Source organism: Cydia strobilella, chromosome 12, assembly GCF_947568885.1.
Source record: "Cydia strobilella chromosome 12, ilCydStro3.1, whole genome shotgun sequence".
Taxonomy (NCBI): domain Eukaryota; kingdom Metazoa; phylum Arthropoda; class Insecta; order Lepidoptera; family Tortricidae; genus Cydia; species Cydia strobilella.
This window is the reverse complement of record NC_086052.1, coordinates 14,218,256-14,246,103: the sequence shown is the minus strand read 5'-3', so window position 1 is coordinate 14,246,103 and position 27,848 is coordinate 14,218,256. Positions and strand designations below refer to the sequence as shown.

Genomic DNA, 27,848 nt, shown 5'->3' with positions numbered 1-27,848 from the left:
CATAAGTTTCTTTAAACTTACCACCACACCACTGGCTACTCAGATCAGTTTGACAATAATCTGTTCGTTTAGCAAAGTTTGCTCTTTAACTGTACTGTCGATTGTCCACGGGCAAGCTTACAAAGTATGCCGGATCCTCTAGGGATATACAAGCCACAACTCATATCGGTCAGTCAAGCAAGTTACTACGACCATTTCCTTTCTCTTATCGCCAGTACAGTACAGTAACTGTGACATGCCAGTTTGCCAGTATGCCAGTTCAGTACGCACTACGGACGCGCGAGTGACGCACGCATTCTACACATTAGAATTCACGAATACACTCCCGTCTATTGTTTTTCGACGATTGAATTCAAGAAATTTACGATCGTCTTTTGTCTCTGAATAAATTTGAATTGTCGGTTCTATTGTAATGTGCGTGTGATTTGAGGAAATGTCGGCGCTATTGAAGAACGTTACGAACTGCATTTGGCACGCGTTCGATTCGTTGCAGAATAAGGATTTGGTGCATAAGTCGAAGCTAAAGGTGAGCTGTTTGTTTATGTTAAAGTTATGTTTACATGCATATGCATGTTTCTGATTTTGCTTGCTATTATTATTATGCTTACTATTACATATCTACGAAAGTAGAGAAATCAGATAAGATTGTGTTGAATTTGGTTTCAGTGTGATAATATTTTCTTGTTTTGTTGTATTCATGCAAAATGTTTTTGTTTAGTTTTTTCAACCATAGATACTGAGATAAAAAAAACTAACTTTCGTTTAAAATAATCAAGCGTGAATTTAGAGTTTATATAGGTAAGTTGTACCTTCATTAGTAATTCCAAAATTAAATAGGTATTTACCTAAAATAGCCGCGCTCTTGACTAGTCACTATTTAATAGAAACACATCAAAAGTACGATAGTTGAAAAACACTTGGGGAAGGAAACAGATAATCAAATTGTTAGCCGGTTTTTCTATGACTCAATCTATCACGCACTAACTTTGTGTTCTCAAATATAGTTTTAAGCTCAAGCAAGCTCGGTTCTCCATACAAACGTAGTTACGCTCTCATTTTAAAACGACTAGCTAGATTGCTCTGAAACTTTGTACTTACAATAGAATAAGTATATCTATGCCTGTAATTAGTTTAAGATACCATAGTTTAAAAATTACAGCCAATTTAAGTTTTTCATACAAAACTTGTTTTTGCTCTATTTCGTTTGTTTTATAAGCTAGAGCTATATCAACTAATTACAGGCATAGATATACCTCATGGTATTGTATGTGCAAAGTTTAATTACAATCCAACACGTAGTTTTAAAATGAGAACGAAACTCTGTTTGTATGGGAAGGTGAAATTCGGCCGAGCTTGCCGGGGACTTGTTAACACCCTGAGAACACTTTATAGAAAGAAAAAAACACACAACACTCAGTACTGACAAACAAAACACAAACACCGATATACTCATGTAATATGACTATGTTATGTTCAAAGTTATGATCCGAAAACTACGCACACCACTTCGAAGAAAATCTCACAATGGAGTTATTTACGTATTAACTGTATTAAAGCGTCTACAGACCTTGCAACAATATTAGACAATTACTGGCTAATTAGGGACAACGAGTTCAAACGATCGATCAAATACCGCAATGTGCCTGTACTCACATGCGATTTGGTGATGTTTGGAGAGGTCATTATCACTGTAAGTAGTCAATTGTATCAGTAGGTAGCCAGGCCAATCAACGACGGGATGACTATGAGCCGACGATGCATGGTGATCAAATCGCTGTAATACCGAGTTCTGTATAATTACTTAAAAACACAACACAACAAACACAATAAAGACAATACAATACAATACACAAGACATAAGACTTAAAATGCAATATAATATAGGTAAGTAGTTGTTAGGTAGACCTAAACAGTAAGTAGATTTCCTAGGAGGATGAATTGTTAAAAATGGTCTGCACACTAATCTATTGTTCCTGAAACAGAACTCTACGTCTGGAAATTTTGAACATTCCGTCCACGAAGCGTTGCTACTACTGCTGAATATGAGGATCTGCTGAATTCGGACCGAAATTCCCTAAAAATTATAAGTATGAATTTTTTCAAATAATTTTTAGGCCTCAGACCCTAATCGATAAACAAAAGCCAAACCTTTTCTTAAAATTTAACAAATCACAGCGAAATTTCAAAGCGTCAAGCCACTCACAGCTCTATGCAAAATATACACAAAAGTCACGCAAACAACAAACATTCTTCCCTTAACGAGGTCAATTGGGGTGTAAAGGTGAGTCTGGTAGACATAGTGTGGTGACGTCATATTGTCACTCCAGTCAGACTGAGGGAAAGGTTGTCTTTTAGGTCGCTTCATGTTCTATTTACTTAGTGTTATGAGACTTATGAGTCGGCATCTACCTACAATAAAAAAATAGTTTTTCTGTTTAGTTAATCCATGCTACTAGTATATGTACATATAGTTACACTTACCTTACAAGGTTATAGATTCCAGAAAATTTTAACAATGTTACATGTTTCGTACGTAAAATTGATCTTTGTGTGCTTCATAACGTGTACGATAACTTTGCACTGACTTGGCAGTAACAATGCATACAAATACATATCCCATAGGAGTGCCATACTTTACGTAAGTATTACTTGGCAGGAAATCTTGGTGTGGGTCGACTCTGTCTAATTTCGGACCTAATTCAATTTGTAGACATTTTGAGTCTTTTTTTATATTAAAATGTAGGTAATAATAACATACCTACGAACTGGGCTGCCTGATTTTGAACGGACAACTTATTATCCATATTTGGACACCAAAGTCCATGTTCACACTTTAAAAGGCATTTTCCGGTAATTTAAAATGTTATTAACTTTACAATCTTACGTAGTACGCTGCGTAAGCGAAGCGAACTACTCGCGAACGCGAAGCGAAGCGGTGCGGCGGGCCTGCGGCGTTCGCGTTCACAACATATGGCCGACGTAGGACTTGTATAGATATCAAAGGATTGATTCACCCCGCGCCGCATCGCTTTTCGTTCGTCTACGTAATACGTTGCGTTATTGAAATTGTACATAAACTGGCAGTTAAATACGAATAATTAGTCCAATTTCCATATCGACCGAGAAATGTACATAAAAGTGCTAATTGACCAAAATTACCTTTATTATCACTGTACAGTCTGTACGCAGTACTTTCACTAGAAGTATTCGCCATAAGCACACAAAAAGCTCAGTAGAGCTTTTAAAGCCCGTGTGAGCATAAAAGTACCGTTGCGCTCTTACAAAGGTGTTACACTACTTACAGAGTTCCTATGCACAGTGCATTTTAGTAAAAGCTCTCTCTCTTTGAAATGCACTCGTAGCAGCGAGATTTTGTATGAAGGTAGGTAGGTGGATATGAAATGTATCGATTAAAGGATCAACTAGGAAAATGGAAGACGAAATATTTTTGGAGACGGTATTCTGCTATTAGGAATGTTTAGGTAATTTACTACCTTTATTATAGCATAACTAAATAGTAGATGAGTACAATAATACGGACTGCAATCAATCAAGGACTAACAAAGATATTTATGTTATTAATTACAGCTTTACACACACACACACACACACACGCACGCACGCACGCACGCACGCACGAACGCACGCACGCACGCACGCACGCACGCACGCACGCACGCACGCACACACACACACACACACATAGAAATCACTAACTAATGAAGAAAACTGATCCGTAGCAGTCGCTTTCATAAAAACCGGCCAAGTGCGAGTCGGACTCGCCCACGGAGGGTTCCGTACAAATTTAACTTTTTTTAACAAATGACAAATATTAAAACAAGACGAGATGGCTTTTAAGATAAAACCAGTTAAGGAAAAACTGTTAACATATTAACTTTACACTTGTTTAAAATGTCACTTCATCAATTTAACTTTTTTTAACAAATGATAAATATTAAAACAAGACGAGATGGCTTTTAAGATAAAACCAGTTAAGGAAAAACTGTTAACATATTAACTTTACACTTGTTTAAAATGTCACTTCATCTAATGTAGGAAAATAGTCGCGCAGTAGGTAGCAATTGGTAAACTACAATATTTGCTGATCTGAATTTATAGACGTTTGTCAACGGTGTCAACATTATCTACAGTACCGGCCAATAATATATCACCTCCATGTTTTTACAGTATAACTTTTTTATATTTGAGAGTGACTTCCACCTCACTGCTTTAGATAGTCTAGTAGTGTAGTAGTATTATTTTGAACGGGCGATGAGAAAAATTGGTCTCGTTTGGTTTTTCCATAGTGGGTTTTTTTTTAAATGTATTGTGTAACTTCATTTTTTTAACAGTTTTTTTAAGTAATATGCTGAGTATCCTATAGGGTATTTGACTGTATTTAAAATAAATTATTTTACACCATGCATGAAATAAAGCACCAGAAGATTAATAGAGAAACGTAGACAGCAGTTATTTTTACACAATTTCTATTTTTAAACCCGTATGAAACTATAAAGAGTAGGTAATTTGATTGTGACGTCACATGCTAGTGTTTCATATAAATTCCATAGTAGCAAAATCGTTTTGACAGTTCGAAAAAAGAAAGTGATTTGACTGGTAGTCAAATACCCTATTGTAATTCACAGTATTTCATTGTAGTATTATTCATCATATATTTGTATAAAATTACAAGTAAAATATGCAATCTACAAACTAACCTATATTGTTTACTCTATACAAGCTCATTACAAAAACACTCAAACGTGATATATTATTGGCCGGTATACTGTATTTACTTATCTAATATAATCTTTGCTTACATACTTTACCTAGTTTTATTTGTTTTAGATATAGGCATAAATATCTTATTCTTATTTGTTTAAAATAAGATTAGAAAGTGTAGGTCGATGTAGCAGGTATCTGTAATAATGATTGACTGGGTTAATATATAAAAAGTACTGTAGGGCTAAGATGGTCGGCTCTTTATCATTTGTCACCATGCCTGTCACGTCCTAACAAATATGTAAGTGCGAAAGTGACGTATGGCATGGCAGGTGATAAAAATGAGACCATGATATCGCTGCTGGGGCCCATTTCTCAAACGGTATTTTTTTTTTTTTTTTTTTTTATTATAAACTGATCGGCGATTGGCCCTAGTCACACCTGATGGAAAGTGAAGACAGGGCCTAAGATGGAGCTCACCGGTTCAGTAACAGCCTATTCACTCTTGTTTTAAAGAGACCGAGGTCATATTGATCAGGGAATACAGATGGCGGGAGCGCATTCCATTCCTTAGCCGTCCGTAATTTTATTAGACTAACATTGTTAGTGTTGCCATATCAACCCATACAATTTGACGGTCCGTGGGCTAATAATATTAGTCTAATACCGTTCTAGAAATGGGCCCCTGTAGGTATGCTGTTATAGCATATGTAAAAAAAGCGTGTAGAGCGTCAATTTGCAAATTATATCACCGCAACGTAGGTATACAACTCCTGATGTAGTTTTGGCTCAAATTATTTGCTTGTAACATTTGATTTGATTTCCCGTGTTTTACTAAGACAAAGAAAACTACAACCTATACCATGTATATAAGTATTGTACGTACAATATCGCTGTCTTTCGCTGTCAATATAATTGTTAGCGCATAAGGAATTAATTATCAACATATTCATATGAAATCACGTCCGCTAATAAGGCTTGCTCGCTAAAAGTCAGGGTATAAATTACAATGGAAATGTCGCAAGGCGGTGTCGCTCGCGCCGTTGCCGTGTACGGCGGCGGTACCACCCGACACTCGCAGCTCGGTCATAAAACTGCGGCGCGCAAAGAAGGTTCAGCACGAAGGTGCTTGCAGGCGGCGTGTAGGTATAATTTTGTACCTAAATCTGGCTTTTGTGAAGGAGTGAATTTTCTGTACGGTAGTACTATTAGTTATTCTGTGGTACCATATTCCCGTATGACGCCAACCCCGTAGGGTTGTCTACTACTTCCATTTAGGACCCATCACACAGATGATGTATTTCTGTTGCCGCTATAACAACAAATACTAAAAAAAAAAAAATAATATTTAGGCCCCCCTAAATGATAAATATTTAGGGGGGCTCCCATACAACAAACGTGATTTTTTATGCCGCTTTTATAGATAATGGTACGGAACCCTTTGTACGCGAGTCCGACTCGCACTTGGCCGGTTTTTACCCCTTGGGTACGGAACCCTAAAAACTGATTGGAAAAAATCATCTAGTTTTCGTGTCCTCGTATTATCTTAATTCGTACGTTTTTACTTACGCTAAATATTTTTTCAATTATAAAACGGTTGCACTATGATTATATACCTACTTAAATAGTATAAATATCCGACCATGTAAGGGCATGTTGGAAACAGCACAGAACAAATAATGCGCATTTAAAGTAGTGTTTGCATATATATGATAAATGTTAATTTAACTCGAACCGGATGTCTTGGCGCCTATGCCGCAAATTAGTATGCCTTAGATTCCTAAAATACTGTAGGTACACTACACGTACTTGGTTAATAAAGTCATGCTTCAAACAAAGGATAGAGGAAGTCGCTATTAAATTGAAACGTAAGGGAACGTAAATTCACGAAATAGTATATTGTTAACCAAGGCATGAAAGGCACCCATTTCTGTCGAGGTAGTTTGACGCTCGAACGCAGTAAGGCGCCAATAGTCCGAGAACAAAATGGTGCTTTACACCCGAGTAACACTACCTACTTTTCATTTCGAATACGAGGAAAGTAAAATACATGTGCATTAAAAAAAATACGGCTAAAATAATTTTCTCTGCAGGCGCTGCTTATAAAATATAAGACAAATAACCTACTTCGGATTTACTAGAGACCGTCTGTGCTAATACTGCACCGAGCAGGGATAAAGTATGGCAGTGTCACTCATAACGTCATATTTTCATAGAAAATTGACGTTTAGGTATGGTGGCAGTTCCACGCTATGTCGCATACCAAGGGGCCGATTTTTGAATTTCGTAATGTATTTCGTTCAATAATATCCCCACTACCAGGCGTTTAATTTAGATTCTACTAATAGAATTGAAAACGAGTGGTCAATAGTTACCACTAGATTCCCAATTTCTATTGCTCGTATTTCAAAATTTAGCATTTCGTCGTTTTCCACCGATTATCGAGAGACGATATCGAGCGATCGAAATTCAAAAATCGCGCCCCTGGTCGGTGCAAAGTTACCTTAGACAGACTAGGTACCTTACAACATTAATTACTAGATTATTATACGTAATAGTGACTGTTAGTTTATTGCGTGCTTACCTATTAGATGGATAATATTACTGGTAAAACAGTAGGATATTAATATCTACCACAATCAATAATATGTTAAGTACAATCGCTTATTATACCAACGGACGCGCCGGACGTGTAATATTACCCACGATATAACCTAACATCGGCATAGTTTTTGCTGAGCTACCGACAGGTATAACCTATTAGGTTTAATAAACAGGTATGACCCAACCCATTGCCAAAAAAATGGAAGGACCGACCTCAGTCTATTAGTATTCTGTGCTCAAGGCTGACAAATGTCATCAAGGTTTTTTTTATTTAATTTAATCTAGATAAAAGATACTGTACTATTGTGTGCCCTTACAAAGTGTCATGAACTGGCTATCTAAAATGTAACACCTTATTATGTACATGACAATGCAATATTGAATAAATGACTAAATATAAATCAGATCTTGTAACCTCATTGAGTTTGGGCTGATTAGAATCGTCTCTATGCCTGAATGTCTTGATAGGTATTTAAAAAAAGTTAAAGATAAAATATTGTACCATAAACAAAGTTTTAATCAGAACGTGTAAGTGATTTTATCTAAATATTGTTCCGAACCGAGCGAGTCTCTACATTATTGCGCCAATAGCCTTGAAAATGGTTCTTCAACGTTATTTACGTAAAAGCCTAGTCAGGTCGGTCTACAATGTATCCAGCATACCTACACATAGAGCACGAAAGTACTAAACATACTCGGTGGCTGACCATAAATGCACAACACAAATATTTAGAAATATGGTTACCTACCTACAATTACTGTTGAACACATGTATGAGAGTGGTGCATAAGTAGAAGGTTTATACGGTTTCTAATTTCGTTGGAGGTCATAGATGACCTAAGTTTAAATGGGTACTTGATATATGTGTCTATAATATAATGCTAACCACACCTACAACAATAAAGAGTCGAGTTGTAGAGATAAAGCTTACTATAAGTATCACAAGTAATTTTCATAATAGTATCGAGTTAGTGTGGGCGATAGGTCATTCCTCGCTGATTCACCGTCTGACTGTTTTGTTTTGGTACCTACACATATTATAGTATAATATTCTACCTTATTCTGTGTTGATAGAGTTATTATTCTATTAACGGGCTAACCGAGAAGTGTTAAGACTAAACGTAGGCGAAATAATTGATTACTATAGACACAATGTTTACCGATAATTTACCAAGGCTATCCTAGGTAATTATATATTATATATCGTAACTAATCGTACCGTCACAGTCTATAAAACAACAGTACTACGAGTAACCCAGTCTATAAGTACTATACTGTTGCACTGTTATTTAAAATAATGGTCTAGGCACATAGTTATTAGGTACTCGTTATATTTTATTTTGCATGTAGGTACAGCGAGCTTCAAAGTTACATCGACAATACAATTGGACACGGTATGAATATACCCACCTAATTCTATACTTTTGCAGCTAGGTGTAAAGTCAGCTGTCTGCGACGTTCGACTTATTGATATCTGCTACTAATCTCTTATTTCTAGTACTAGTTTTTCTTGTAAGGCTATAGAGAAAAATGGACATTTTTAATGTTTATAAGGGCTCTCATTAATTTTAGATACCAAATTTATAAACTGAAGGCTTTTAAAACTGATAAACTTACAAGTACCTACTGTTATATAATATGTATTAAGGAAATACTTCTAACAGATCTCTACATCTGCCTGAGTTAAATATGTGCATGTTAACATGTTATGCCTGTTGAATCAATTTGGCACTAGAGCTAAATTGGCTCGTTTGCTATTACTATTTATTATCAATTGATCGTTCTATTTGAAACTTAAAATAGCTGGCTATTACTGCCGCTTTTTTATTTAAAAAGCTCTTTGGAAAGGCCTCATAAACGAAAAGGGCGCGATGGAAACATTCGGCGGAAACGAGGTCATTTATTGCTCAGTTGGTAAGAGAGGCTAAATTTTCCTTAAAATTGAATCACACAAGTTTACTTACATCCACCCAAGTCAGCACTGTGGATCTAAAGGGACGTGGATGTCTCCTGGGGTGTCTCAAAAGGTTTAAATAAAAAAAGTGACTGAGATAGCAAAAGCACATAGTTTGTTCAAAACATTCCCATGACAACACAAGACGATATTCATATTTACGATCACATGTAACCATTGTAGGCAAGTCTTTTTATGTTTTTAACCGCGCCTTATTAACCTAACACTCATTATTAAAGCACGTTACCTTCCTACGACTCTGTCGCCATGATGGATCACGTACGAGTATAGCGTCGACTTACTCACTTAGTTGCTCATTACTCTAAGATAAAGTAATATAATACGAGGTGGTTTGGGGGTCGAGGTAAAGGCACTGCTACACTGATAGCGAAGCCATTGCTAGACATAGCGTAAACACCCCAAGAATCGACATGTTAAGACCCAATATTCGACACCTTGCTGTCAACTTTATTACTATGACATTATGATTGAAAATGTTGATTATTGGAGCTGTGTCGGGTACTGGAGCCTCTACGTTAGGTACTTGATATACCTAAGCTCAAAGAAATGTTGTCTTTTAATTTACTCGTTGGTCTTATGTATCAAACAGCTACAGATAAACCTGAACCTTGAAATTGTCAGGAATCATCTTAGGATCCTTGGATTCGTGTTAGAAAGGGTCCTTTTAAATTAATTAATTAATTAGGATGTAAATTAAATAGGCAACCCTATAGTGATTTGAGTTTTTCTTTCGGAAAACAACTTTTGATGAAGTGGAACTGCTGATAAACCCCCTTATTCATAAAACTTTACAGGCCTAAATTGCCTACATTAATACAAACAATCACCAAACGATTAAGTAATAGCTCATCGAGGCTTGCAGCGCATTTATGAATAACCGTAACGCCATAATATAGTAATTTATTTTAATACAAAGACGCACTTAAGTACTACTATTTTTTGAAGTCGGTGTTATTTTTGTCAAAAGCTTTTTTTATGTATAAAGTGTACGACAAGCTTAACCCTTTGAAAGTCAACACTGCCAGTGCGTGCCTCCGACTCATTACCTACCTCCGATAATCGGCACTTCGGAGAAGCCCCTCCAAATATTACTCAACTCGAGAACTAAAGTGGTTTTTATAAGGATGTTTTAGCCCTTACACCGGCAAGTTAACCCATAGGCATAGGATATAGCCTACGAGAAATTACTACCGTACCGTATAGTACCGTTACCGTAGAGAAACACTACAGTTTACTCTACGGTTAAATTAATCATAATTTTATGCTAGAGACTTGAGAACTGATGGGTTTGGATGTCGAAATTTGTGTGTACTTAAATAGAATTGTAGTTCAATCTGGCATGATTTTATCAACAAGACTAAAATTGTTTTTGTTTGGTAAACTTTCGGTCTGAAAACACAAAATAATTAATATCGAACGAACCATTATTATGAGCGTTTTACGTTTTGTTATCTGTCAAAAGCTACTTAATCCATCCAAGTTCAAATTACTTTCCCCACTAGTGGATAAAATGCGTTTTTTCCGCTTGTTTTAAGGGATAAAAGACGGCTTTCCGAGCTAGTGAGGGGAAAAGAAAATTGTTCTATTAACTAACAACTTGCTCGCGTTAGGTGCTCACTGCGAACATCGGCACACTTCTCGACTTATACGGGGTGGAGAAAGGACTCGATCACTTCAAGTCGTCTGCGGAGCTAACCTTCGACGAGTTCAAACACTATCTACAGCATGAGGTGTTCAGCAGCTTGCCCAAGACCACCACGCTTCAGGTCGTCAGGGAATACGAGACGAAGATTAGTGAGGTGGGTTGGTTTAGTGTCTGAATGAATATCTTTGCACTTGCACAACGAAGCTCCCTAAAATATATGACATACTCCCATGATTTTACAAATAAGATAGTGTCATATACATATAGCTATTGCGCGTTGCGTTTAGAGGTGACGAATTAGGTAGGTATATTATTTTAAATCTCATTGATATCAATGTGAAAATCACTGTACGAAACTGTTACGTTGGATCATGTGATTAAAACGCTTCATTTTTGAATCTTGATCTATTGTGAAAATATAAGGCGATATATTCATCATAACCCAGATACTTATACCTACATACTACCTATCAATGTCGAATGGAAAATTGATACAAAAAAGTCCTTTTTATTAACTGGAGTTTTTTTTGGGCAATCTGTTCCTGGTGTGCTGGCTGGTGTGCCGCAAGCACCACCTGAGCCGCGATAAGTTTTTTTGGGCAATCTGTTCCAGGTGTGCTGGCTGGTGTGCCGCAAGCACCACCTGAGCCGCGATAAGCCGGTGTTCGACGATGAATCTATCTTCAAGCTGTTCCGCATCTTCTGCCTGCTGGCCGACTTAGTGCAGGACGCTGATGCAGCTGACCGTTATGTGGTAAGGACTACTTTTTATGTATTAGCAGCAACTGTCATGCATATTGTAAAGTTTTAAACGCAAAATCGTCTTATATTTGCGTCGCTGGAAATGCTACAGCAGATCAGTATATCTATTTACCTACTATACATATGGAGTAAATAGACATCAATAGGTACTACTATCAATATTACTAACAGGCTCGACGCAATTTGTAATTTAAGAGCGAGTTCCATTCACAAATCTAGCATGATAAAGAAGTAATGATACCAGGGACCGATGCCGCGCCGACCCCTTTTAAAGGACGAATTAAGAAGATTTATTACTAACAAGTATTAGACTTGTATAACAATTTATTCCCGCAAGAGAAGTAAGAGAAAGCTTCAATATCTTTTGTTGTCGATGCATATCCCACCCAGTTTGCCCTAGAAAACTTAAAGGTTATCCTCATTAAGTTAATCATAACATAAATTACAATCAATACCAACCTATCATTAAAAGCGCACATAATTTTAATGCTAAAAAGGTTGCCCATGTTTGTGTGGACCTCCCGGGACTCGTGACGTCATGCATATCAAATGTCCACACGTTAATCAGACTTGCTTATGAAAGTCCATATGGACACCATATGCGGCTTGAGAAATGTCGTTGACATTTACACCAATCAACGAGATAATAAATATAATTATCTTTATAACTGATATTGTAGTTAATTAACTTATTGCAGTAATAATTTGGTAATAATAGTAGGTATGTATTTTTAACAACAGTTCTTTTATGTAGATGCGAAAATAAATAGTACCTAACCTTAGTTTCAGATACGGGTTAGAGGGGCTTTGTTACTAAGTATTAGCAGATAGGTTTCCTATTTTAGCTGTCACTCATTGGGTGCAGTAGAAAATTACGTATTTTTTTTATTACCACGACAGTAATTCTCTCTAAAGTCAAATCTTTCAGATTAGGTAAAATGAATTAATAAGAGTTAAAATAGAAGGATGACTAAACACTTCTATGATTATCCGTGCGTCGTCTCGCATAGCTCCTATATGAACATTTATGGAGTTAACGTACGGTTATCAGAATTATAACAGTCGGGACTGTTAGTATAGTTTTCTCGATATAGGTAAGATCTACCAAAATAATGCTAAAATTTTTGTAGTTTTGTTTGCAACATTCCGGTTGTCCTGACCTTAGAGCATTTTGTTTCTATAGTTCAAGTTCACTCTTTACTGACACTTCCTAAGGTACGACAACGCACTTTTCCATTAGGTATGGTATTAGGCATTAGGTATTCCTGATCATACACCACCTCCCAAAACCTTCTGTACGGATATGATAGTCGGACTTTTCTACATCCCAGGGTGCATGATAATTTCAGTCTCTGTCTCTTTCAATCGCGCAGAACCTATTAAAATTTTACAACCTGTCTCATGCTTTTATATACTTCTTCAGGTAGTTCTCCAACCATCAGAAGCCGGCATCGTTGCCGAACAGCTCGTCCACTGCCTCGGCCTCCGATGGGATGCTGCCGACTGGGAGGCGCTGGGGGTCTCCATCGGGCATTTCAAGTGGTCCGCCTTCCTAGCAGTCCTGGAGGCCAAGTACTGCTGCGAGCAGCTGCACGCGGCCGCTCTGGTCGAGGCCGTGGATGAAATATATGATGTGTTTATTGAAGATATTATCAAGAAGGTACGAGTATTAAAACTCTTGTAAATAGGCATATTCTGTGGCTTAACGTCACATAGCTTGGCTTGACGTTGCCATTAGACAGTTTTTTTTTCTTTTTTTTTGTGTAGAATTTAAGAAGCTTAAATTTTTCCCTAGACCACAATATCGTAGAGTGCGTATATTCAGAGTAAAAGGAAAAATTCTCCAGGCTGATACACATTTTCCAAGACGGCGGCGATTCCTCGAGATATTAAATGCTGTGTATTTGACAAAGGGACTTTTTATTAACACACATACACATACCAAACTAGTTTGATTGTACTATTAAAACGGATTATCGGATTACGTTTAGACACCTAGAATTTACTAATTCCATCCACTAATAGTATCTTATTAAACCACTTATTGATTCCTCTTCGTAATTTTTCAGGGCTACCTCTTCAAGCGCGGGTACCTGCTGCCAACCATGCGCGAATACTGGTGCGTGTTACAACCCTGCGCACTCACGTACTACAAGAGCTCGGCGCAAAAGGAACAATGTGGTAAGTATCCTTTAACTTAGCAGGCAGCAATGTCATCGGGTTGATTCCATATGTTGCAACCATAATGAAGGGAGATGTACGAGTATATGTTTAATAAATTAATGAAGCCTTCAGATGCCGCTCCGTTGAAGAATTTAAGAGTGATAGCTACACTACACCCAAACACATAACAATCACAAGCAATTGTGATGAAGAATATTTATCATCTGCCCCGTTTGGAAAGTTCCCTTTCATATGTCAGCCTAGTCGCGTCGACCGAAAATCGCTTTTACCACTCTACGGATATTAACTTTCATATGGTGACCCACAGGTCGCATCGCTATCGACGAGTATTGTTCAGTAGAGGCGGCAGCGGGCGAGGGCAAGATTCAACGCTTCCAGCTGGTCACACCCGAACGCACGTTCGAATTTGGCACTCAGGACCATAAGTGAGTAACTCCTAAAACCTCTACGATAATACAGCCTCATCCAATAGTTATGATAACATTGGTGATTCCGATTGATTTCCTGAGCCTTAAGCCCTACACGGCTGACAATCAAGCTTCGACGGTCCACGGTCACCCTGACATTGGTCGGGGCGCGATACAATTTTATTTTCGACAATTTTACTACTCGGTCGGAAACCAAAGGTCACAGTAGTCGGAAGCTAAAATAAACCCAGTGTCCTAGCCACAACACTGTCCCGTGACTACCCTCAAAAATGGAGGGCGAAAAGACCGCTTTTCAATTTTTTCATCTTCATAATTTGCAAACGCAAGTAATTTGTAAGCGCTCAAAGTTTAGTACCGATAGGTACATATATTAATATTGCTATCAATCACTTCAGGAGTCGTCTCCAATGGGTATCAGCGCTAAAGCAGGCGGCGGCAGTGTCGGGCGGGGCGGAGGGGTACCAGCGGCGGGCGCGCGCGGGGCGGCGCGGGGCGGGCGCGCGGAGAGAGCGCGAGGCGCGCGAGGCTCGGGCGCGGCTGCAGCATGAGGTGCGCGCGCGGCTCGCGGCTGAAGCTCAGGCGCAGGTAACAACCGTGGGTAACTCGGTTACATTAGGCCAGTCCAGACGGGAACTATTTTTCACAGGTGGTGCAGACGCAAATGCCAATTTGGCTCGCCGATTTCGATCGCCGATTATGACCGATATAATCGATTAAATGGAGGTGCGGACGCAAGAATACCAATTTGTGATGCTAGTATTGACGCCAATTTTTTTTTTATGAAATCGGACGATTTGATCAACCCGTCTGAATTGGCCTATAGGTAACGACGGAGACGGGCGGAAGGAGGCGCGGAGCGTTAATGTTGTGAACTTATTATGCAGTGAACCTACGTTGAAGTGTGCAGTTAATAAAAATAGTCGTGAAATTCGTTTAATCATTCTTTAGTGAACACCCGGCAATCCATCGTAGTTATTTGTAAAGTCCAACTATCACTTTACTAAAAGCAACTTCCGAACAAAGTCGTGATTTACGAACACACTTTTGACGTCATCATCATAGATTTGATAGAAGACATTAAAAAAAAACGAAGGACTGTAATAGGTCTTGCTATAAATAGGTGCCTATTTGTTCATGGCATGTACTGTCAACATTTGTTTGCAGGAGTTAGCAGAATTAGCACAACAGGACAACAAGAAATTGGAAGAGTTGAAATTAACGCAAACAGAACTCGAACGGCTTCTTCAGGAAGAGACCCAGGCGAAAAGAGATGAAGAAATCGTACGAGCTCTTCAAGCTAGGTAAACAGAGTAATATAAAAAGTACTAAAACAGGTCTAGTGATTTGTTCACTCTGGCCGGGTAAACAGAAGGTTAAAGAATTCAGTTCAATCTTTTTCTGATGTTCTCAATCTGTTTTATATCAAAAATTATAATTGAACTTTCCAGAGTTTTAGCTGAAGAGTGGGAGAGAAGAGAAGAACTAGAAAGACTCCAAGAAGAGCAGAATAGAATGCTGGAAGAAGAACGCCTAAAACGCAAGCAATTTGAAATACTGCAGGCAGAAAAAGAAGCGCAATACAGAGGTTAGATAAATAATGTACCACATGATGTCTCATCCATAAAAATACTTACTTTAGCTTGAGATTAACAACACTCCACAACCACAAAGTGTGTGTGTTTTATAGATTAAATTAGAGGCAAAGGGCTCCCTTCGGTCCTGTTAGTTGTTTTTTTTTCTCACCATTTAATTCTTCCCGACATCACTGTTTCGATCCATCTTATTTTTTTAATTCCGGTAGCCATGCATAGTTTTTAGTGTCCCGTGGATCCCTCGCGGTATACATTTTGGCCCACAATTCCGTTTCCAATTTACAGACATGCCCAATCTCACTTTAGCTTAGAAGCCTACATACTATAATGATTAATATTTCATATATATATAGAAGCAGAAAAACGTCTAAAAGAGCTGGAGGAGGAGAAACGAAGACTCGACCAGGAGCTGAAAGCGGCTCAGCAGAAGATATCCAAGACTGATCACACTGCAAAAGCTCTTCATGTTCAACTCAGAGTAAGAACTTATTTTAGCCTTTACCAGCGAGTTCAAGTGAGATGGAGTGAGCACCATACAATGTAGCTGGCAATTAACCAAGGCTATTAGTATGAAATTTTCCAATACACTACTTGGCATCATTTCAGTTTATTCCGTACATGTGCCTTACATCTACAGGCCCTTTTTTTACTAAACTGTAATCGACAATCTAACTAAAGACCAGGCAAACTAATGGTTATGATTCTTTTATAACTTTGTATCAATAGCCAATAAAGTTGAGAACATACGGCGCCTAAAAGGAAATGGAAAAGATGTGAGGAAGAACATGTCCAAACTAGATGCAAAAGTTGCTCATGAAGCATTCCACGAATTTGTTCCTAACAAACTTTTTTCGTTCAAAAGTTTACCGTGTAAGCCGAAAAGGCCGATGTCTAAATGTTCAAAATCATAACGACGTAAACTCACGTCATTTACACAGAGTATTGCTTGTGCCTAAATGCTTTTATCTTTGTAATGTAGAGAACGGCTTAGCACTACAAAATTGATGGCTAACTTTACACATTGTTGTGTCCCTTTACCCCAAAGAAAATTTCCGTTGATGATGAGGATGACGAAGTGATATATGATCTCTTTTGGTTACAGGACTTGAAACCAGCAGTATTACGAAGTTGTGATAGATCTCGTCGAGCCGTATCGTTCATGCCCACCACCAAGAGCTCATCCGACACTCTTATCGACGTCAGGGCTATACACTGCAAGATCTTCGACGATGAGGACAATTTATGATCTGATTAAACAGTGGTTAGAGTATTATTATAATATTTAAAGTAAGAAATGTAACAATTATGCATTTTACTTCGCTAAAACTAAGTTTTGTTTCTCTTATTTTGAGAAGGTACCTATTGTATGTGTATGGAAAATATAGGCAACTTGTAATCTGAGCTTTATAATATCTACACAGTAGCAAAACTTTGATTTTTAGATACTTATAGATTAAATTCGATATATTTATTTCTAATTGGAAACTATGTGTTATTTTTACTTAAAAATAGCACAAATTCTCAATAAGATCGTCAAATGTATTATAAAATAATAAGCAACAAACAATAAATAAGATAATCATAAAATAAAATCAATAAGAATGTCAACAAAAAGATAAAAAAATTTAAAAAATAAAGATAACATTAAAAATTTAAATGTCCTAAAATTGACTTAGGTAGTTAAAGTACCTACCTATATAAGTCAGCCAATTATTTGGTTAAATAAATTTAAATGTTTTTATTTATATTGCATTTATTATTTTAATAACCATAATATAAGAAATAACCTATAAGCGTATATTAATCATGTAAATTACAGTCTAAACAGTAATATATAAGTTGATCATTATACTGATACATAATCAAAAATTAAAAAGTAATTTTAAATCACGCTCAAAATTAAACTAACAACAATCATCGAAAAACCAAGTCAGTTTAAAATCTACCTACCTTCTCACTGTGTATCGTTCCTTTACCATTACCTTAATGATACTGTGTACCTAATTGGTATAACTACATACCATACCACAAAACCACAAACCAAGGTTATACTTACCAAAGCTTCTATAAATATAATAATACGTTGCAAGTCTAGACCCAAAATAGAAAGTTATTGTTCCGCTTGCCCCTCTGCAGGAGCTTCTCCCCCTTCTTTCCCTTTATTAGCTTTGGCTTCTAATTTGGCAGCTTTGGCTGCTGCCTTTGCTTCAGCCTTCTCTTTTTGCGCCTGTTTTTTCGCAGCTGCAGCTGCTTTCTTAGCTTCAAGTTCTGCTTTTCTTTCAGCTGCTTCTCTCTCTGCTTCCATTTTTCTCTTTAACTTCAACAACTGGAATTCAAACGTATTGACGTTAAAATTATACGCAATCATTTTCATCAATTTGTTGCATTTTTTTAGGTTTTAAAATTTCATTTAAAATGTCCCTTGTTCCTGTACATTTTCAAGTTTTATAAAATATACGAAACCAACCAAGCAACGAAGTTACCAAACAGGATCTTCCTGACGTGTCCTGAATTTCTGACATACGGACGGAAATTCTTAAATTGTGGAAAGAAGAATATTACCTTCTTCTTCTCTGCTCGGTTCTTCAGAGTATCCCGCCATGCGGTCTGTATGACCCTCGCGGCGTGCTCGATGATGAACTTGTTCAGCTTCTCGGTCATCTCCTGGTGGTATTCGGCTTCTCTCTCCGCCATCAGTGGCTCGAACTCTTTGTTTTGCTCTTCTAATTTAATCTGCGGAGATAATGGCATTGTTCGCTGCAAAGGGTCTATAGAGAACATCGTAAATCGAAATTTTGCTGCCTCACTATCGTTGTTGCATATTCGAGTGTTAGAGGGACAGATAATGAGATTTCAATTTTCGATGTTCGCGGCTATGGAAATAAGCCTTAATATAAACTGATTACGGATTGATTGTTTGAATTTCCCATGTTGGTGCTTTTCAGAAAAAGGTGGCCAGCCAGGCTAGAGTTCTAGTTCTTCGTATTACCTAGCCAAATTCATAAAACCATATCAGAAAATACATATTAAGGAGCTATTCATTCCTTTGAATCAATAATAGTTTCATTCCATTCCCGACTGTTAGCAGCGACCGAAATTCCGCCATACTACAAATTTAAAATCCTAATGGTAGAAAAAGGCTCAATTTGAAATTTCCGAAAAAATAAAGCGACCGCACGGCGATACTTTGGATGCATACTCCAGGTTGGACCGTGTGCCTTAATTAACCTATTCGACGCCGTGTCAAACACAAAAGCTGTCACTCGGACGCCACGTCACCGAAGTGTCAAAACTGAAATTGAACTTTATGCACATGCTCTGTGCTATGTTGCTCTGTGGTCTGTGAAGGATTAATCGGCCTTTGGCGTTGGACCTGCGGTGCCGATATATCGGTCATTGGCGTCCAAAAGGTTAAAATTGTTCAATTTCGAATGCTCAAAATTTTATTTATTTATTTATTTTAAGCTTTATTGCACAAGAACAAGTACAAAAGGCGGACTTAATGCCTTGAGGCATTCTCTACCAGTCAACCACTGGGCCAAACAGAAATTAGTTAAGGTGGGTGCAGTGAGATGCGAAAAAAATTTTTTCTAAATATAAATTCTAATACTAACGCCAATATACAAACTAGTAATATTTATATACTATAATACCTTTATAAACTACATTAAAAAAACAATATAAATACATATACAAATTTATTATATAATATACATAAATATATTTTTGCATGTGCGGGGTAGGGGGGAGGGGGGGTCCCACTAGACAGTATCTAGCAGGTGCTTGTAGAGCATTCGTTTGAAAGTCAGCTTGTTTGGGGCTTGTCCAATTTTTATATTATAGTAAAGTATTTTAGTCATCAGAAATGGCAATTCAACCCCTCATAGCCCTATATACTAAAAGTTAACAAGAGGCATAGTCAATTACCGTTAGGCTTTCGATCTGTTCGACCTCGTCTTCATGCATCTTGTTCAGCTCATCCAGCTCTTCTTGCTTAGCAGACATCTCCGCGTCGTATTTCTGCAGCCAAGACTGCAGCTGAGTTTCGCATTTCCTTCTGAAATTGTTAAAGCAGATAAAGATAGTTTATTATTCAAGTAGGCATATTACAATGCGCTTATGAACGTCAAACAAAGCTACGCCGGCTCTAACCCTACACCTCTGCCCCGAGAAGATTTTAATAAGCAGAAATAGTAAGAAATTTTTACTGTATCAGGAGTTCACTTTATCTAACTTCACTTCGCACTATATAACTTTCTGCTTTCTCAGAGCTAAGAAACCAGGAAATCGTTGTGGGTAAAAAGTTTCATACATTACATAAAGAAAGCCGTTATCTAAATCTACTGAAGGCATTTAAAGCACTGCCGTTTTTTTCTGTAGCTGAAATCTGAGAGCGCCGTAAACCATATGACAATTTAACTTCTTTAGGTCGTCCATTCTAAGCAGCAGCAGCAAAAATACTCCAAGAAATTATAGAAACAATGATAACAATCCGATTTCATAGTTTTATTTAATGATAAGAAGTCAGAAAACTATTATACCTCCTCACACCAAGAACAGTCATGGTTAGGATTAGGTTCTTTGGTGCCGGTACAACCCATTTTTTATTGGAACTTCTTAATATTACAACAGAAGTGAAGTGTATTCAGGTTTACAGAATTTCGAGAACCTAAGTCTGAAATACCTACTGAGTACTGACTTTATGAAGTTATCCCCCTCTATACCCCTCTCGCGTCAAAATGATGCCAATGTTGGTCTCTAATGACAGCTCCTCCAAGTGTTTTTTGGTTGGCTTAATAAAAAAAATATTTAAAAATATATATGTACCTATTTTACTGTATTTTTATTACATAAATTAATGTGGCAAACTATCAAAAACTGTCTACAAACATTTTAGGTACGTGACATACATAAATTACATTAACATATGCAAATAAACTGTCATAGTATAGGGATCATTCGATGCGCGAAGTTGAGTAATTTCGGAATTACCCGCAGAACTTCCGGAATACACCCTGTGTAGGTCTGATGTGAAGTTCTTACCTACGATCTCGCAGTTGCTTTTCAGCCATAAGACTGTGGTGGAGCAAGGCCTGATAAGCATCTTGGCTCTCGACCTCTTCCTCCTTCAGCATCTGGTACTTGACCACATGAGCTCGAGTGGACAGCACCATTTGGCGTTCAGAATCAAGACTGCAAGGGTTTTTAGGACTTTTATGCTAAGTATAATATCATTTTAAGGTCCGTAGTACTAGTTACTTCAATGTTAGGATGATGTATCGGCCCTAAGTCAGTCTCTTGGCTGCAAGGTTTGAATCAAGATATAAGTAAGGGTTAAAGAATTTTAATACCACGTTGGTGACAAACAAGCATATGGTTCGCCTTATGGAAAGCAGTCACCGCAGCTTATGGACGCCTGCGACCCCAGAAGTGTCATATGCGCGTTGTCTACTATTTAGACCTTTACACTTCTTTCCCTCCCCGAGGAAAGCACTTAGCTACTTTAAAAAATAACCTAACGGTGTCTCCAATTCTACCTGTTGATTTTAATCGGTAAAAGACTTGTAAGGTTTAAGAAAAAATCGTGCTACGAATTTGATACCATTGGCAGGGGGGCCTATCGCGAAAACCGAAATTTGCAAATTGCGGGGATCTTTCTCTTTTACTCCAATGAACGCGTAATTAGAGTGACAGAGAAAGATGCCCGCTTCGATTTTCGCGGCCCTGATGTAATGTGAACTTCGGAGTCCGTACATTCTGTGTTAACTCTAGTTAAAACTTTACGTTTGAAAGTACAGTTAACATACTACAAAACAAGAGGCCTATTCAGATTCAAAAACTTGTTACGGTTTTGATCTTATTTTGATTCGACCTTGAAAATCGCTCACGATGATCGGTGCACGCGATATGAAGCGAAAATCGTGTATGAGATGCGCGAACAATCACCAAATCAATCGCCACGGTCGAAACCAGTACAAAACTATAACCAATTCTTATATGTCGGCGGCGGATCGTAAAATACCGCCGATTGTAAAATCAGGCCGATCGTGAAGTTCTTGTGTAATGTTTTGACGGTATCGATAGTCACATTAAACCAATAGATAGGTAGGATAGGTCCGTTAGGATGCTTCAGACGCCCGAAGGGCAAACTGTCCAGAAATAGGAGCCCCGCGTAGCGTCCGTCGACTCAGGGAACGAGACGATTTTGACGATACAGGATATGCGTAGGAATTTCTTGATCTGCCGCCGACATATATGTATACGAGTATGTACAATCGAGGACATTCCCGGTGAATCACCTTAAGGGCAAAAATCGTTTAAACGTCTCGAAGACGGTCAGGCGATATCATAAAAGTGATGACCAATAGCATGGCACTTAAAAATGTGGGTGTCGAAAAAGTTTATTGCCGTCCATTGTTTTTGTGACGGCCGGCATTTGCAACTAAGATAAGAAATCCAAAATGCATCCTAATTGGTTATCTTTATGGGCGAAGCAGCCTAAACAACAACAACTAACACACTGTGTCCTTTATTACCTATTGTTTGTCTCATTTATTACCTGTTTTTTACCCTTTTAAAGAATCCTAAATGCATCGTAATTGGTTACTCTATGGGAGGCGGAGTTTAGCTCGCTCGTAAGGATCGAAGTAATTTTTTTCTGAAGTGGTTCACCGGTAATGTCCCCGATTGTACCACACCCAGGGCACAATTTTTCTTTAGACTTTTTGACTTTGAGCTATTTATGTTAAAGTTTAGCGTACATTTGCTTTTTCCTCTTGATAATCGCCTTATGGTCGCTAAGGGCGAGGTCTTGCTTCAGCTGCGCTATCAATTCCGTTTTTTGTCGCATTATCTGCTCGTGATCCACCTTCTCCTCGTCAAGGCATTTTTGGTCTTCTACATTGACATTAAAACACTTTTTATTGATAAAAACCGAAGTAAAATCAACTAGGTATACATGTAATATTATTAGGTGAGAAACTTGGCTAAAGTAAAGCCCTACTTGCCTGCTATTGCAAATACATTACATTAATAATGACACTTATCCTTGTTAAATATTCATAAGTGGACAAGAAGCCAAATTCATAAATATTTCAACTTTCAAACATGGAACGTATTTCCGTACACCTACCATACAGGAGTGTTAACAAAGATTTCTACCTATACCTATTGTGCAATATAATAACCGCTATTTATTTATCCCTGTCTCCTATCGTACGGGAACGAAACAAGGTGTCATAATCAACTAACCTCCAATCTTCTCCAGACACTCGTTGTTACTTTTCTCAAGCTTCCTCGTGTTTATTATCGCAGAGATCTCCTCTGCAGCCGTAGTTTTCATCTGCACCACCATCAGGTCCCGGAACTCCTCTAACTTTTGCAGATATTTAAATCCAACGGAGGGGCATTTGACCTAGATCATTGTAGTCTAGTAAGGGGTCACCCATTAATTACATCACACTCAGACCCCCCCCCCCCCCACCTCTCCACCAAAAAGATAGGTCGTTAATTGGGACCGTGCACGACGACAGCGCCACGTGGTTGTAACTATAGACGTATTTTGTCAAAACTATTAAGCGAGAAGTAAGTAAATCGTAATAATTTCAGTGAAAACTACTGAACGGATTTTTATGCGGTTTTCACCTATGAATAGAGTGATTCTTGAGGAAGGTTAACGTATAATTTGTTAAGGTTTTGTGTAGTGGTTGAAATATGACGATATTTGCTAATGAAGTCACAAAAAATCACGCTGGCTAAGAGCTTTAATCGAAAAAGCTGCCCAATCCGTTTGAGATATACCTAACAACACAATGTAGGTATGGTGAAAAAATTTCTCTTTCATTTGTCTACAAAAAAGCCCGCGATGGTGTATGTATATCTTTTAGGATAACTTACTATACCCATCCTTGTCTTCTGCAAAAATATGCTAATTTCATCATAATATGTGATATTTGCAAAGCTATTTACCCGGATACAATATGAATAATTATAAAATAAAATACGTTAGTTATATTAAGCATTTCATACAGATTAAGTGCAATGGTCCTTTACACCATACAATTATAATTAATGTCTCAGGAGTAATCGTAAATTAAAGTTCCATTTCGAGCCATATAACTTGTATGAAATGTTAGACGCTAACATCCGTTAGGTAGTTGCCAATTTTTACCACCACGCTGCGATCGCTTTACTTACCCCCACCATGCACTTCGCACGGTGCCAATCTTTACTTTTGATATCGTTGCCCGGCATTCGAAGTTACCTTAATGCACCTTACCAATGCAATGCATATTTTAGTACCGGAGTTACGGAGTCATCTTTGCGTAAAAAAATTGTCTGTTCAAAATTTTTTTTATACAACAAAAACAACAATACTTAAAAATATACTTACATTTATATTATTTATATCTTCGTAATATGACACATGCATCGGCTCTTTGCTATTTCTGGTTAAAAAGTCTTTCCTCAACTGCGAAATTGGAACGCGGATAAATTAAATTGCCAACAATAAAAATTGACTGGGGCTCTATTGATTCCCATAAAGTTTTAAGTAATAATGTATTGTTTGTACCCATTTTCGTTAGTCATAATTTGTTTGGTTCAGACACGCGTAACTTTTCAGGATTGCCATAAAACAAACCTAACCACCTATCTATAGGATAACCTTACGAAAATCCTGAAAGTTAACGGTTTCAGCTTTAGGACTAATGATAATATGACAAGCAATACATTATGACTTAAAACTTTATGTCAAGCAAAGGGACCCCAAATTAGCTATTTTAAGCTTTGTAATGGCCAATCGAAATGTTTATTGCAGGTGCTCTTCAGTATTGTGCTTTCGATAAAGAAGTATATGTATAATATTACCTATTGCCAAATATGGTGTATTCTCACAAAGCAAAACGAAATAAAAAAAACCGGCCAAGTGCGAGTCGGACTCGCGTTCCAAGGGTTCCGTACATTTAAACAATGTATTTTTTATGTGAAACGTGAGTGAAATGTTTTAAAAAAAACCCGTAGGGGTCGGATCAAAAACTAAGTAATTAAGTCCGACTCACGCTTGACTGCAATTTCTAATAGGTTTTCCTGTAATTTATAATAATTATTTAATTATTTAATTTATTTATTTAGGTAACGATCTATTTTGTGTATTTTTTTCAAAATTTTAGACCCAGTAGTTTCGGAGATAAAGGGGGGGGAATGGTAATTTTCATCCTATTTTCTTGAATAACTTCTAAATTGTTTATCCTAAAATTATAAAAAAAAATGTTTGAGATTCTCACAATGAGCTCTTTCATTTGATATATAACACGATTAGTTTGAAAAACTTTATTTTTAAATTTTCTCATTTACCCCCCAAAAGTGGCCCCTAAGTCTAAAATTCATTAGTTTACGTACATGTCCGTCTTTGGGTCACAAACTTTCATATGTATACCAAATTTCAACTTAATTGGTCCAGTAGTTTCGGAGAAAATAGGCTATGACAGACGGACAGACAGACAGACAGACGCACCAGTGATCCTATAAGGGTTCCGTTTTTTTCCTTTTGAGGTACGGAATCCAAGTTCGAATTAAAAAAAATATTACTGAAAAATACCAAGTAAATACTTGGTATTTTGTTCTGAAAACTTTAATTCGAGATATTACCACATCACTTTACTCTCTAATAATGGGCTAGGAATAGGCAGGTTAATGTACGAAATTCTTCAAACATAGCGTCTTTATACTTTAGTAGGATTACTTTTTACCTGTTCCGTGATCCTTTCAACGTGCGGTTTTAGCACTGGGTAACTGCATAGAGTGTACATCATGAAACATAAGTCAGGATTGACACGGTGTTTCAATGATAAATCTCCCTGAAATTATATAAAAAAGCATTTAATTCCTAACGGAAAACCTATGGGCTCATAAGTCATTTTTACGAGTTTTTGTTTCTTCACCCGTTTTTTCGTTATTTGTGCTAAGGCCAAATATTTTAAGCCAAATTCATGTTAGGTACACAGTTTCCAGTAAAACGAGAATCGACCGGCTTTCGCTTCCTCAATTTTTCATACCCCAAGTAGCAGTGACGTCAGCGACGTCATAATGACGTAACAATGACGTCATTATTACGCCATAAAGACGCCGCTGACGTCATAGTGACGTATAAATGCTACCTGGGACATTTGATAGAGCAGAACTCGTCGATTATTAGCTCAGATTTCCATTGAGATAACAAGGTCAAAAAAAAACTGTTTAATGTAAGGTAATGTTTTATAACACTTTATTTATTAAGTTTGCAATCCTGATTCATTTAGTAGAAAATTACCTGGATAAAGATCTAGATCGTCATAATTGCTTGAAAATTGCTGCTATCTTCAAAAGTAGATAGACTGCGGAAACAGAAGAGTCGTGAAATGTATTGGGCCCAATACATTTCACGATTTTTCTCTTTCCAAACAGACTAGCAAATTAGACTGGATTTGACACTGCGCGTTGCAATTATTTGTTATTTATTATAGTAGTTTAACCTCTTTGCCGCCACGTCAATGAAGTAATAAAGTATTATCAACGCCCAGCCACAAATTGCACGTAAAAAACCCGTATAACATATCAAGTCGTGGCATGTGGGGCACGAAATGTACTGACTTTATATCAAATCAATGGCGGCGAAAATGTTAAAAAAGTATCATAAAGAGGGTACACCTATGATATAGTATTTTAACTGATCCTAACCGCCAGGATATCTTCCGCGGCTGCCATATTCATTAAACTCTCAGAATACAGCGGCTTCTCGTACTGATAAAGTGCAGAAGTAACGACGTCCAAGTGTTTCTTCGTCAAAATTTTGCGCAGGATATTGTCATTCATCAAGGTGTTAATACAAATGGCCAACTCCGTCTGGTACACCAACTTGTCCAAGGACTTTGTAATACGGTCCGTTTGGATGTTGCATTCCATGTCTATCGGAGAAGACCCTGGAAACGAAAGTAACTGCTTAGTGAGAGGTTACACACAGGTACAACCAGCTACAAAACTGCATGGAAACTTTAAAAATAAATTCCTTTATAAACTTTGCAGCTCGCTATACAAGTAAATACTTGACATATAATCATGAATGTTTGCGGGAAAGGTAAATAGGCAGAAATGATGCAAAATTTCTACTGTCTCCGGTACATTTTTATAATATTCTTCAAAATCACGTGTTTAAGGCGGTTCCCTGAGCCAGAAGGCGAAAAATCTCCTTATATGATCATGTTTTTCTAAGAGGCGTTGATATTCGTAGACGTGGAAAAAATATATGTAGTTCTTGACTATATTATCTTTAACAACATAGCTTCCGATACACGAATTATGACACTTCACTCGATACAATTAATTCCCAAAGTAACCTCTAACTCGGACTTTTAATCCAACGTTCGAACCGGACCTTTCCTTAGGAGGATCTCACCTTATACTTGAATGCCGATAAAGCTAATTTTACTCCCCTATAATCATGTTACCTTGGACAAGTATAAAGAAAGATACCGTAAGAACTGTTTAAAGTACCTACACCTTTACCAGGATGTTGCTCAGTCCAGCTTCAACATTAGATTTAAACGCTATACTTAATACAGAGCTCGAAAATTGCAATTATATTTTGAACGCACGCTATACCTACTAAAGCCAGCAGTCTCGTAAGTCAAATTTCGTCAGTTTTATGTAAATTATTAATTAAATTTAGTAATATTAAAGGTAACCTACCATCGTCTCTCTCAGGTTCATCTTTGGTCCCCGCGTGGTCAGAAGCATTACTGCTGCCAGTTTTAGTGGAGCTGTCGGATGTATACTCCGACAGGGATGAAGCAGATGGTTCGGCCATTTTAGTTGATAAAAAGCTTCTTTTTAATAATAAAGTGGATTTCAATTAATGTTTAATAGTCATAAAATTCTCGAAAGCAGAACATAAACGTCAA

The 27,848-nt window shown here is 37.4% G+C and overlaps 2 protein-coding genes across 2 annotated transcripts; one reads left to right on the top strand and one right to left on the bottom strand.

Moving 5' to 3' along the window:
* Positions 1–323: 323 nt before the first annotated feature.
* On the top strand, positions 324–17,307 carry LOC134746248 (differentially expressed in FDCP 6 homolog). The gene is made up of 11 exons (XM_063680580.1): positions 324–526; positions 10,912–11,100; positions 11,560–11,700; positions 13,132–13,368; positions 13,778–13,889; positions 14,200–14,317; positions 14,716–14,905; positions 15,485–15,621; positions 15,769–15,905; positions 16,266–16,390; positions 17,015–17,307. The coding sequence occupies exons 1-11, from the start codon at positions 434–436 to the stop codon at positions 17,156–17,158; spliced, it is 1,623 nt and encodes a 540-aa protein (XP_063536650.1). The 5' UTR covers positions 324–433; the 3' UTR covers positions 17,159–17,307.
* A 715-nt stretch (positions 17,308–18,022) lies between these two features.
* Positions 18,023–27,754, bottom strand: LOC134745874 (uncharacterized abhydrolase domain-containing protein DDB_G0269086-like). Its single transcript, XM_063679969.1, has 9 exons — positions 27,637–27,754; positions 26,629–26,870; positions 25,662–25,769; positions 23,164–23,326; positions 22,674–22,809; positions 20,956–21,105; positions 19,840–19,969; positions 18,475–18,645; positions 18,023–18,238 (listed from the first exon to the last, which is right to left on the bottom strand). Exons 1-9 carry the CDS (start codon positions 27,752–27,754, stop codon positions 18,023–18,025), a joined length of 1,434 nt encoding a protein of 477 aa, XP_063536039.1.
* Positions 27,755–27,848: the final 94 nt, after the last annotated feature.

What these genes read in the sequence shown, in the direction of transcription:
- LOC134746248 (XM_063680580.1), top strand. Translation starts at nt 434, where the DNA reads ATGTCGGCGCTATTGAAGAACGTTACGAACTGCATTTGGCACGCGTTC. An exon ending in ATGCAGCTGACCGTTATGTG is followed by an intron (nt 11,701 to 13,131) that starts GTAAGGACTACT and finishes ATACTTCTTCAG; the next exon opens with GTAGTTCTCCAACCATCAGA. An exon ending in AAAAGAAGCGCAATACAGAG is followed by an intron (nt 15,906 to 16,265) that starts GTTAGATAAATA and finishes ATATATATATAG; the next exon opens with AAGCAGAAAAACGTCTAAAA.
- LOC134745874 (XM_063679969.1), bottom strand. Translation starts at nt 27,754, where the DNA reads ATGGCCGAACCATCTGCTTCATCCCTGTCGGAGTATACATCCGACAGC. An exon ending in TGAACCTGAGAGAGACGATG is followed by an intron (nt 26,871 to 27,636) that starts GTAGGTTACCTT and finishes TTTCGTTTCCAG; the next exon opens with GGTCTTCTCCGATAGACATG. An exon ending in GTGTCTGGAGAAGATTGGAG is followed by an intron (nt 22,810 to 23,163) that starts GTTAGTTGATTA and finishes ATGTCAATGTAG; the next exon opens with AAGACCAAAAATGCCTTGAC.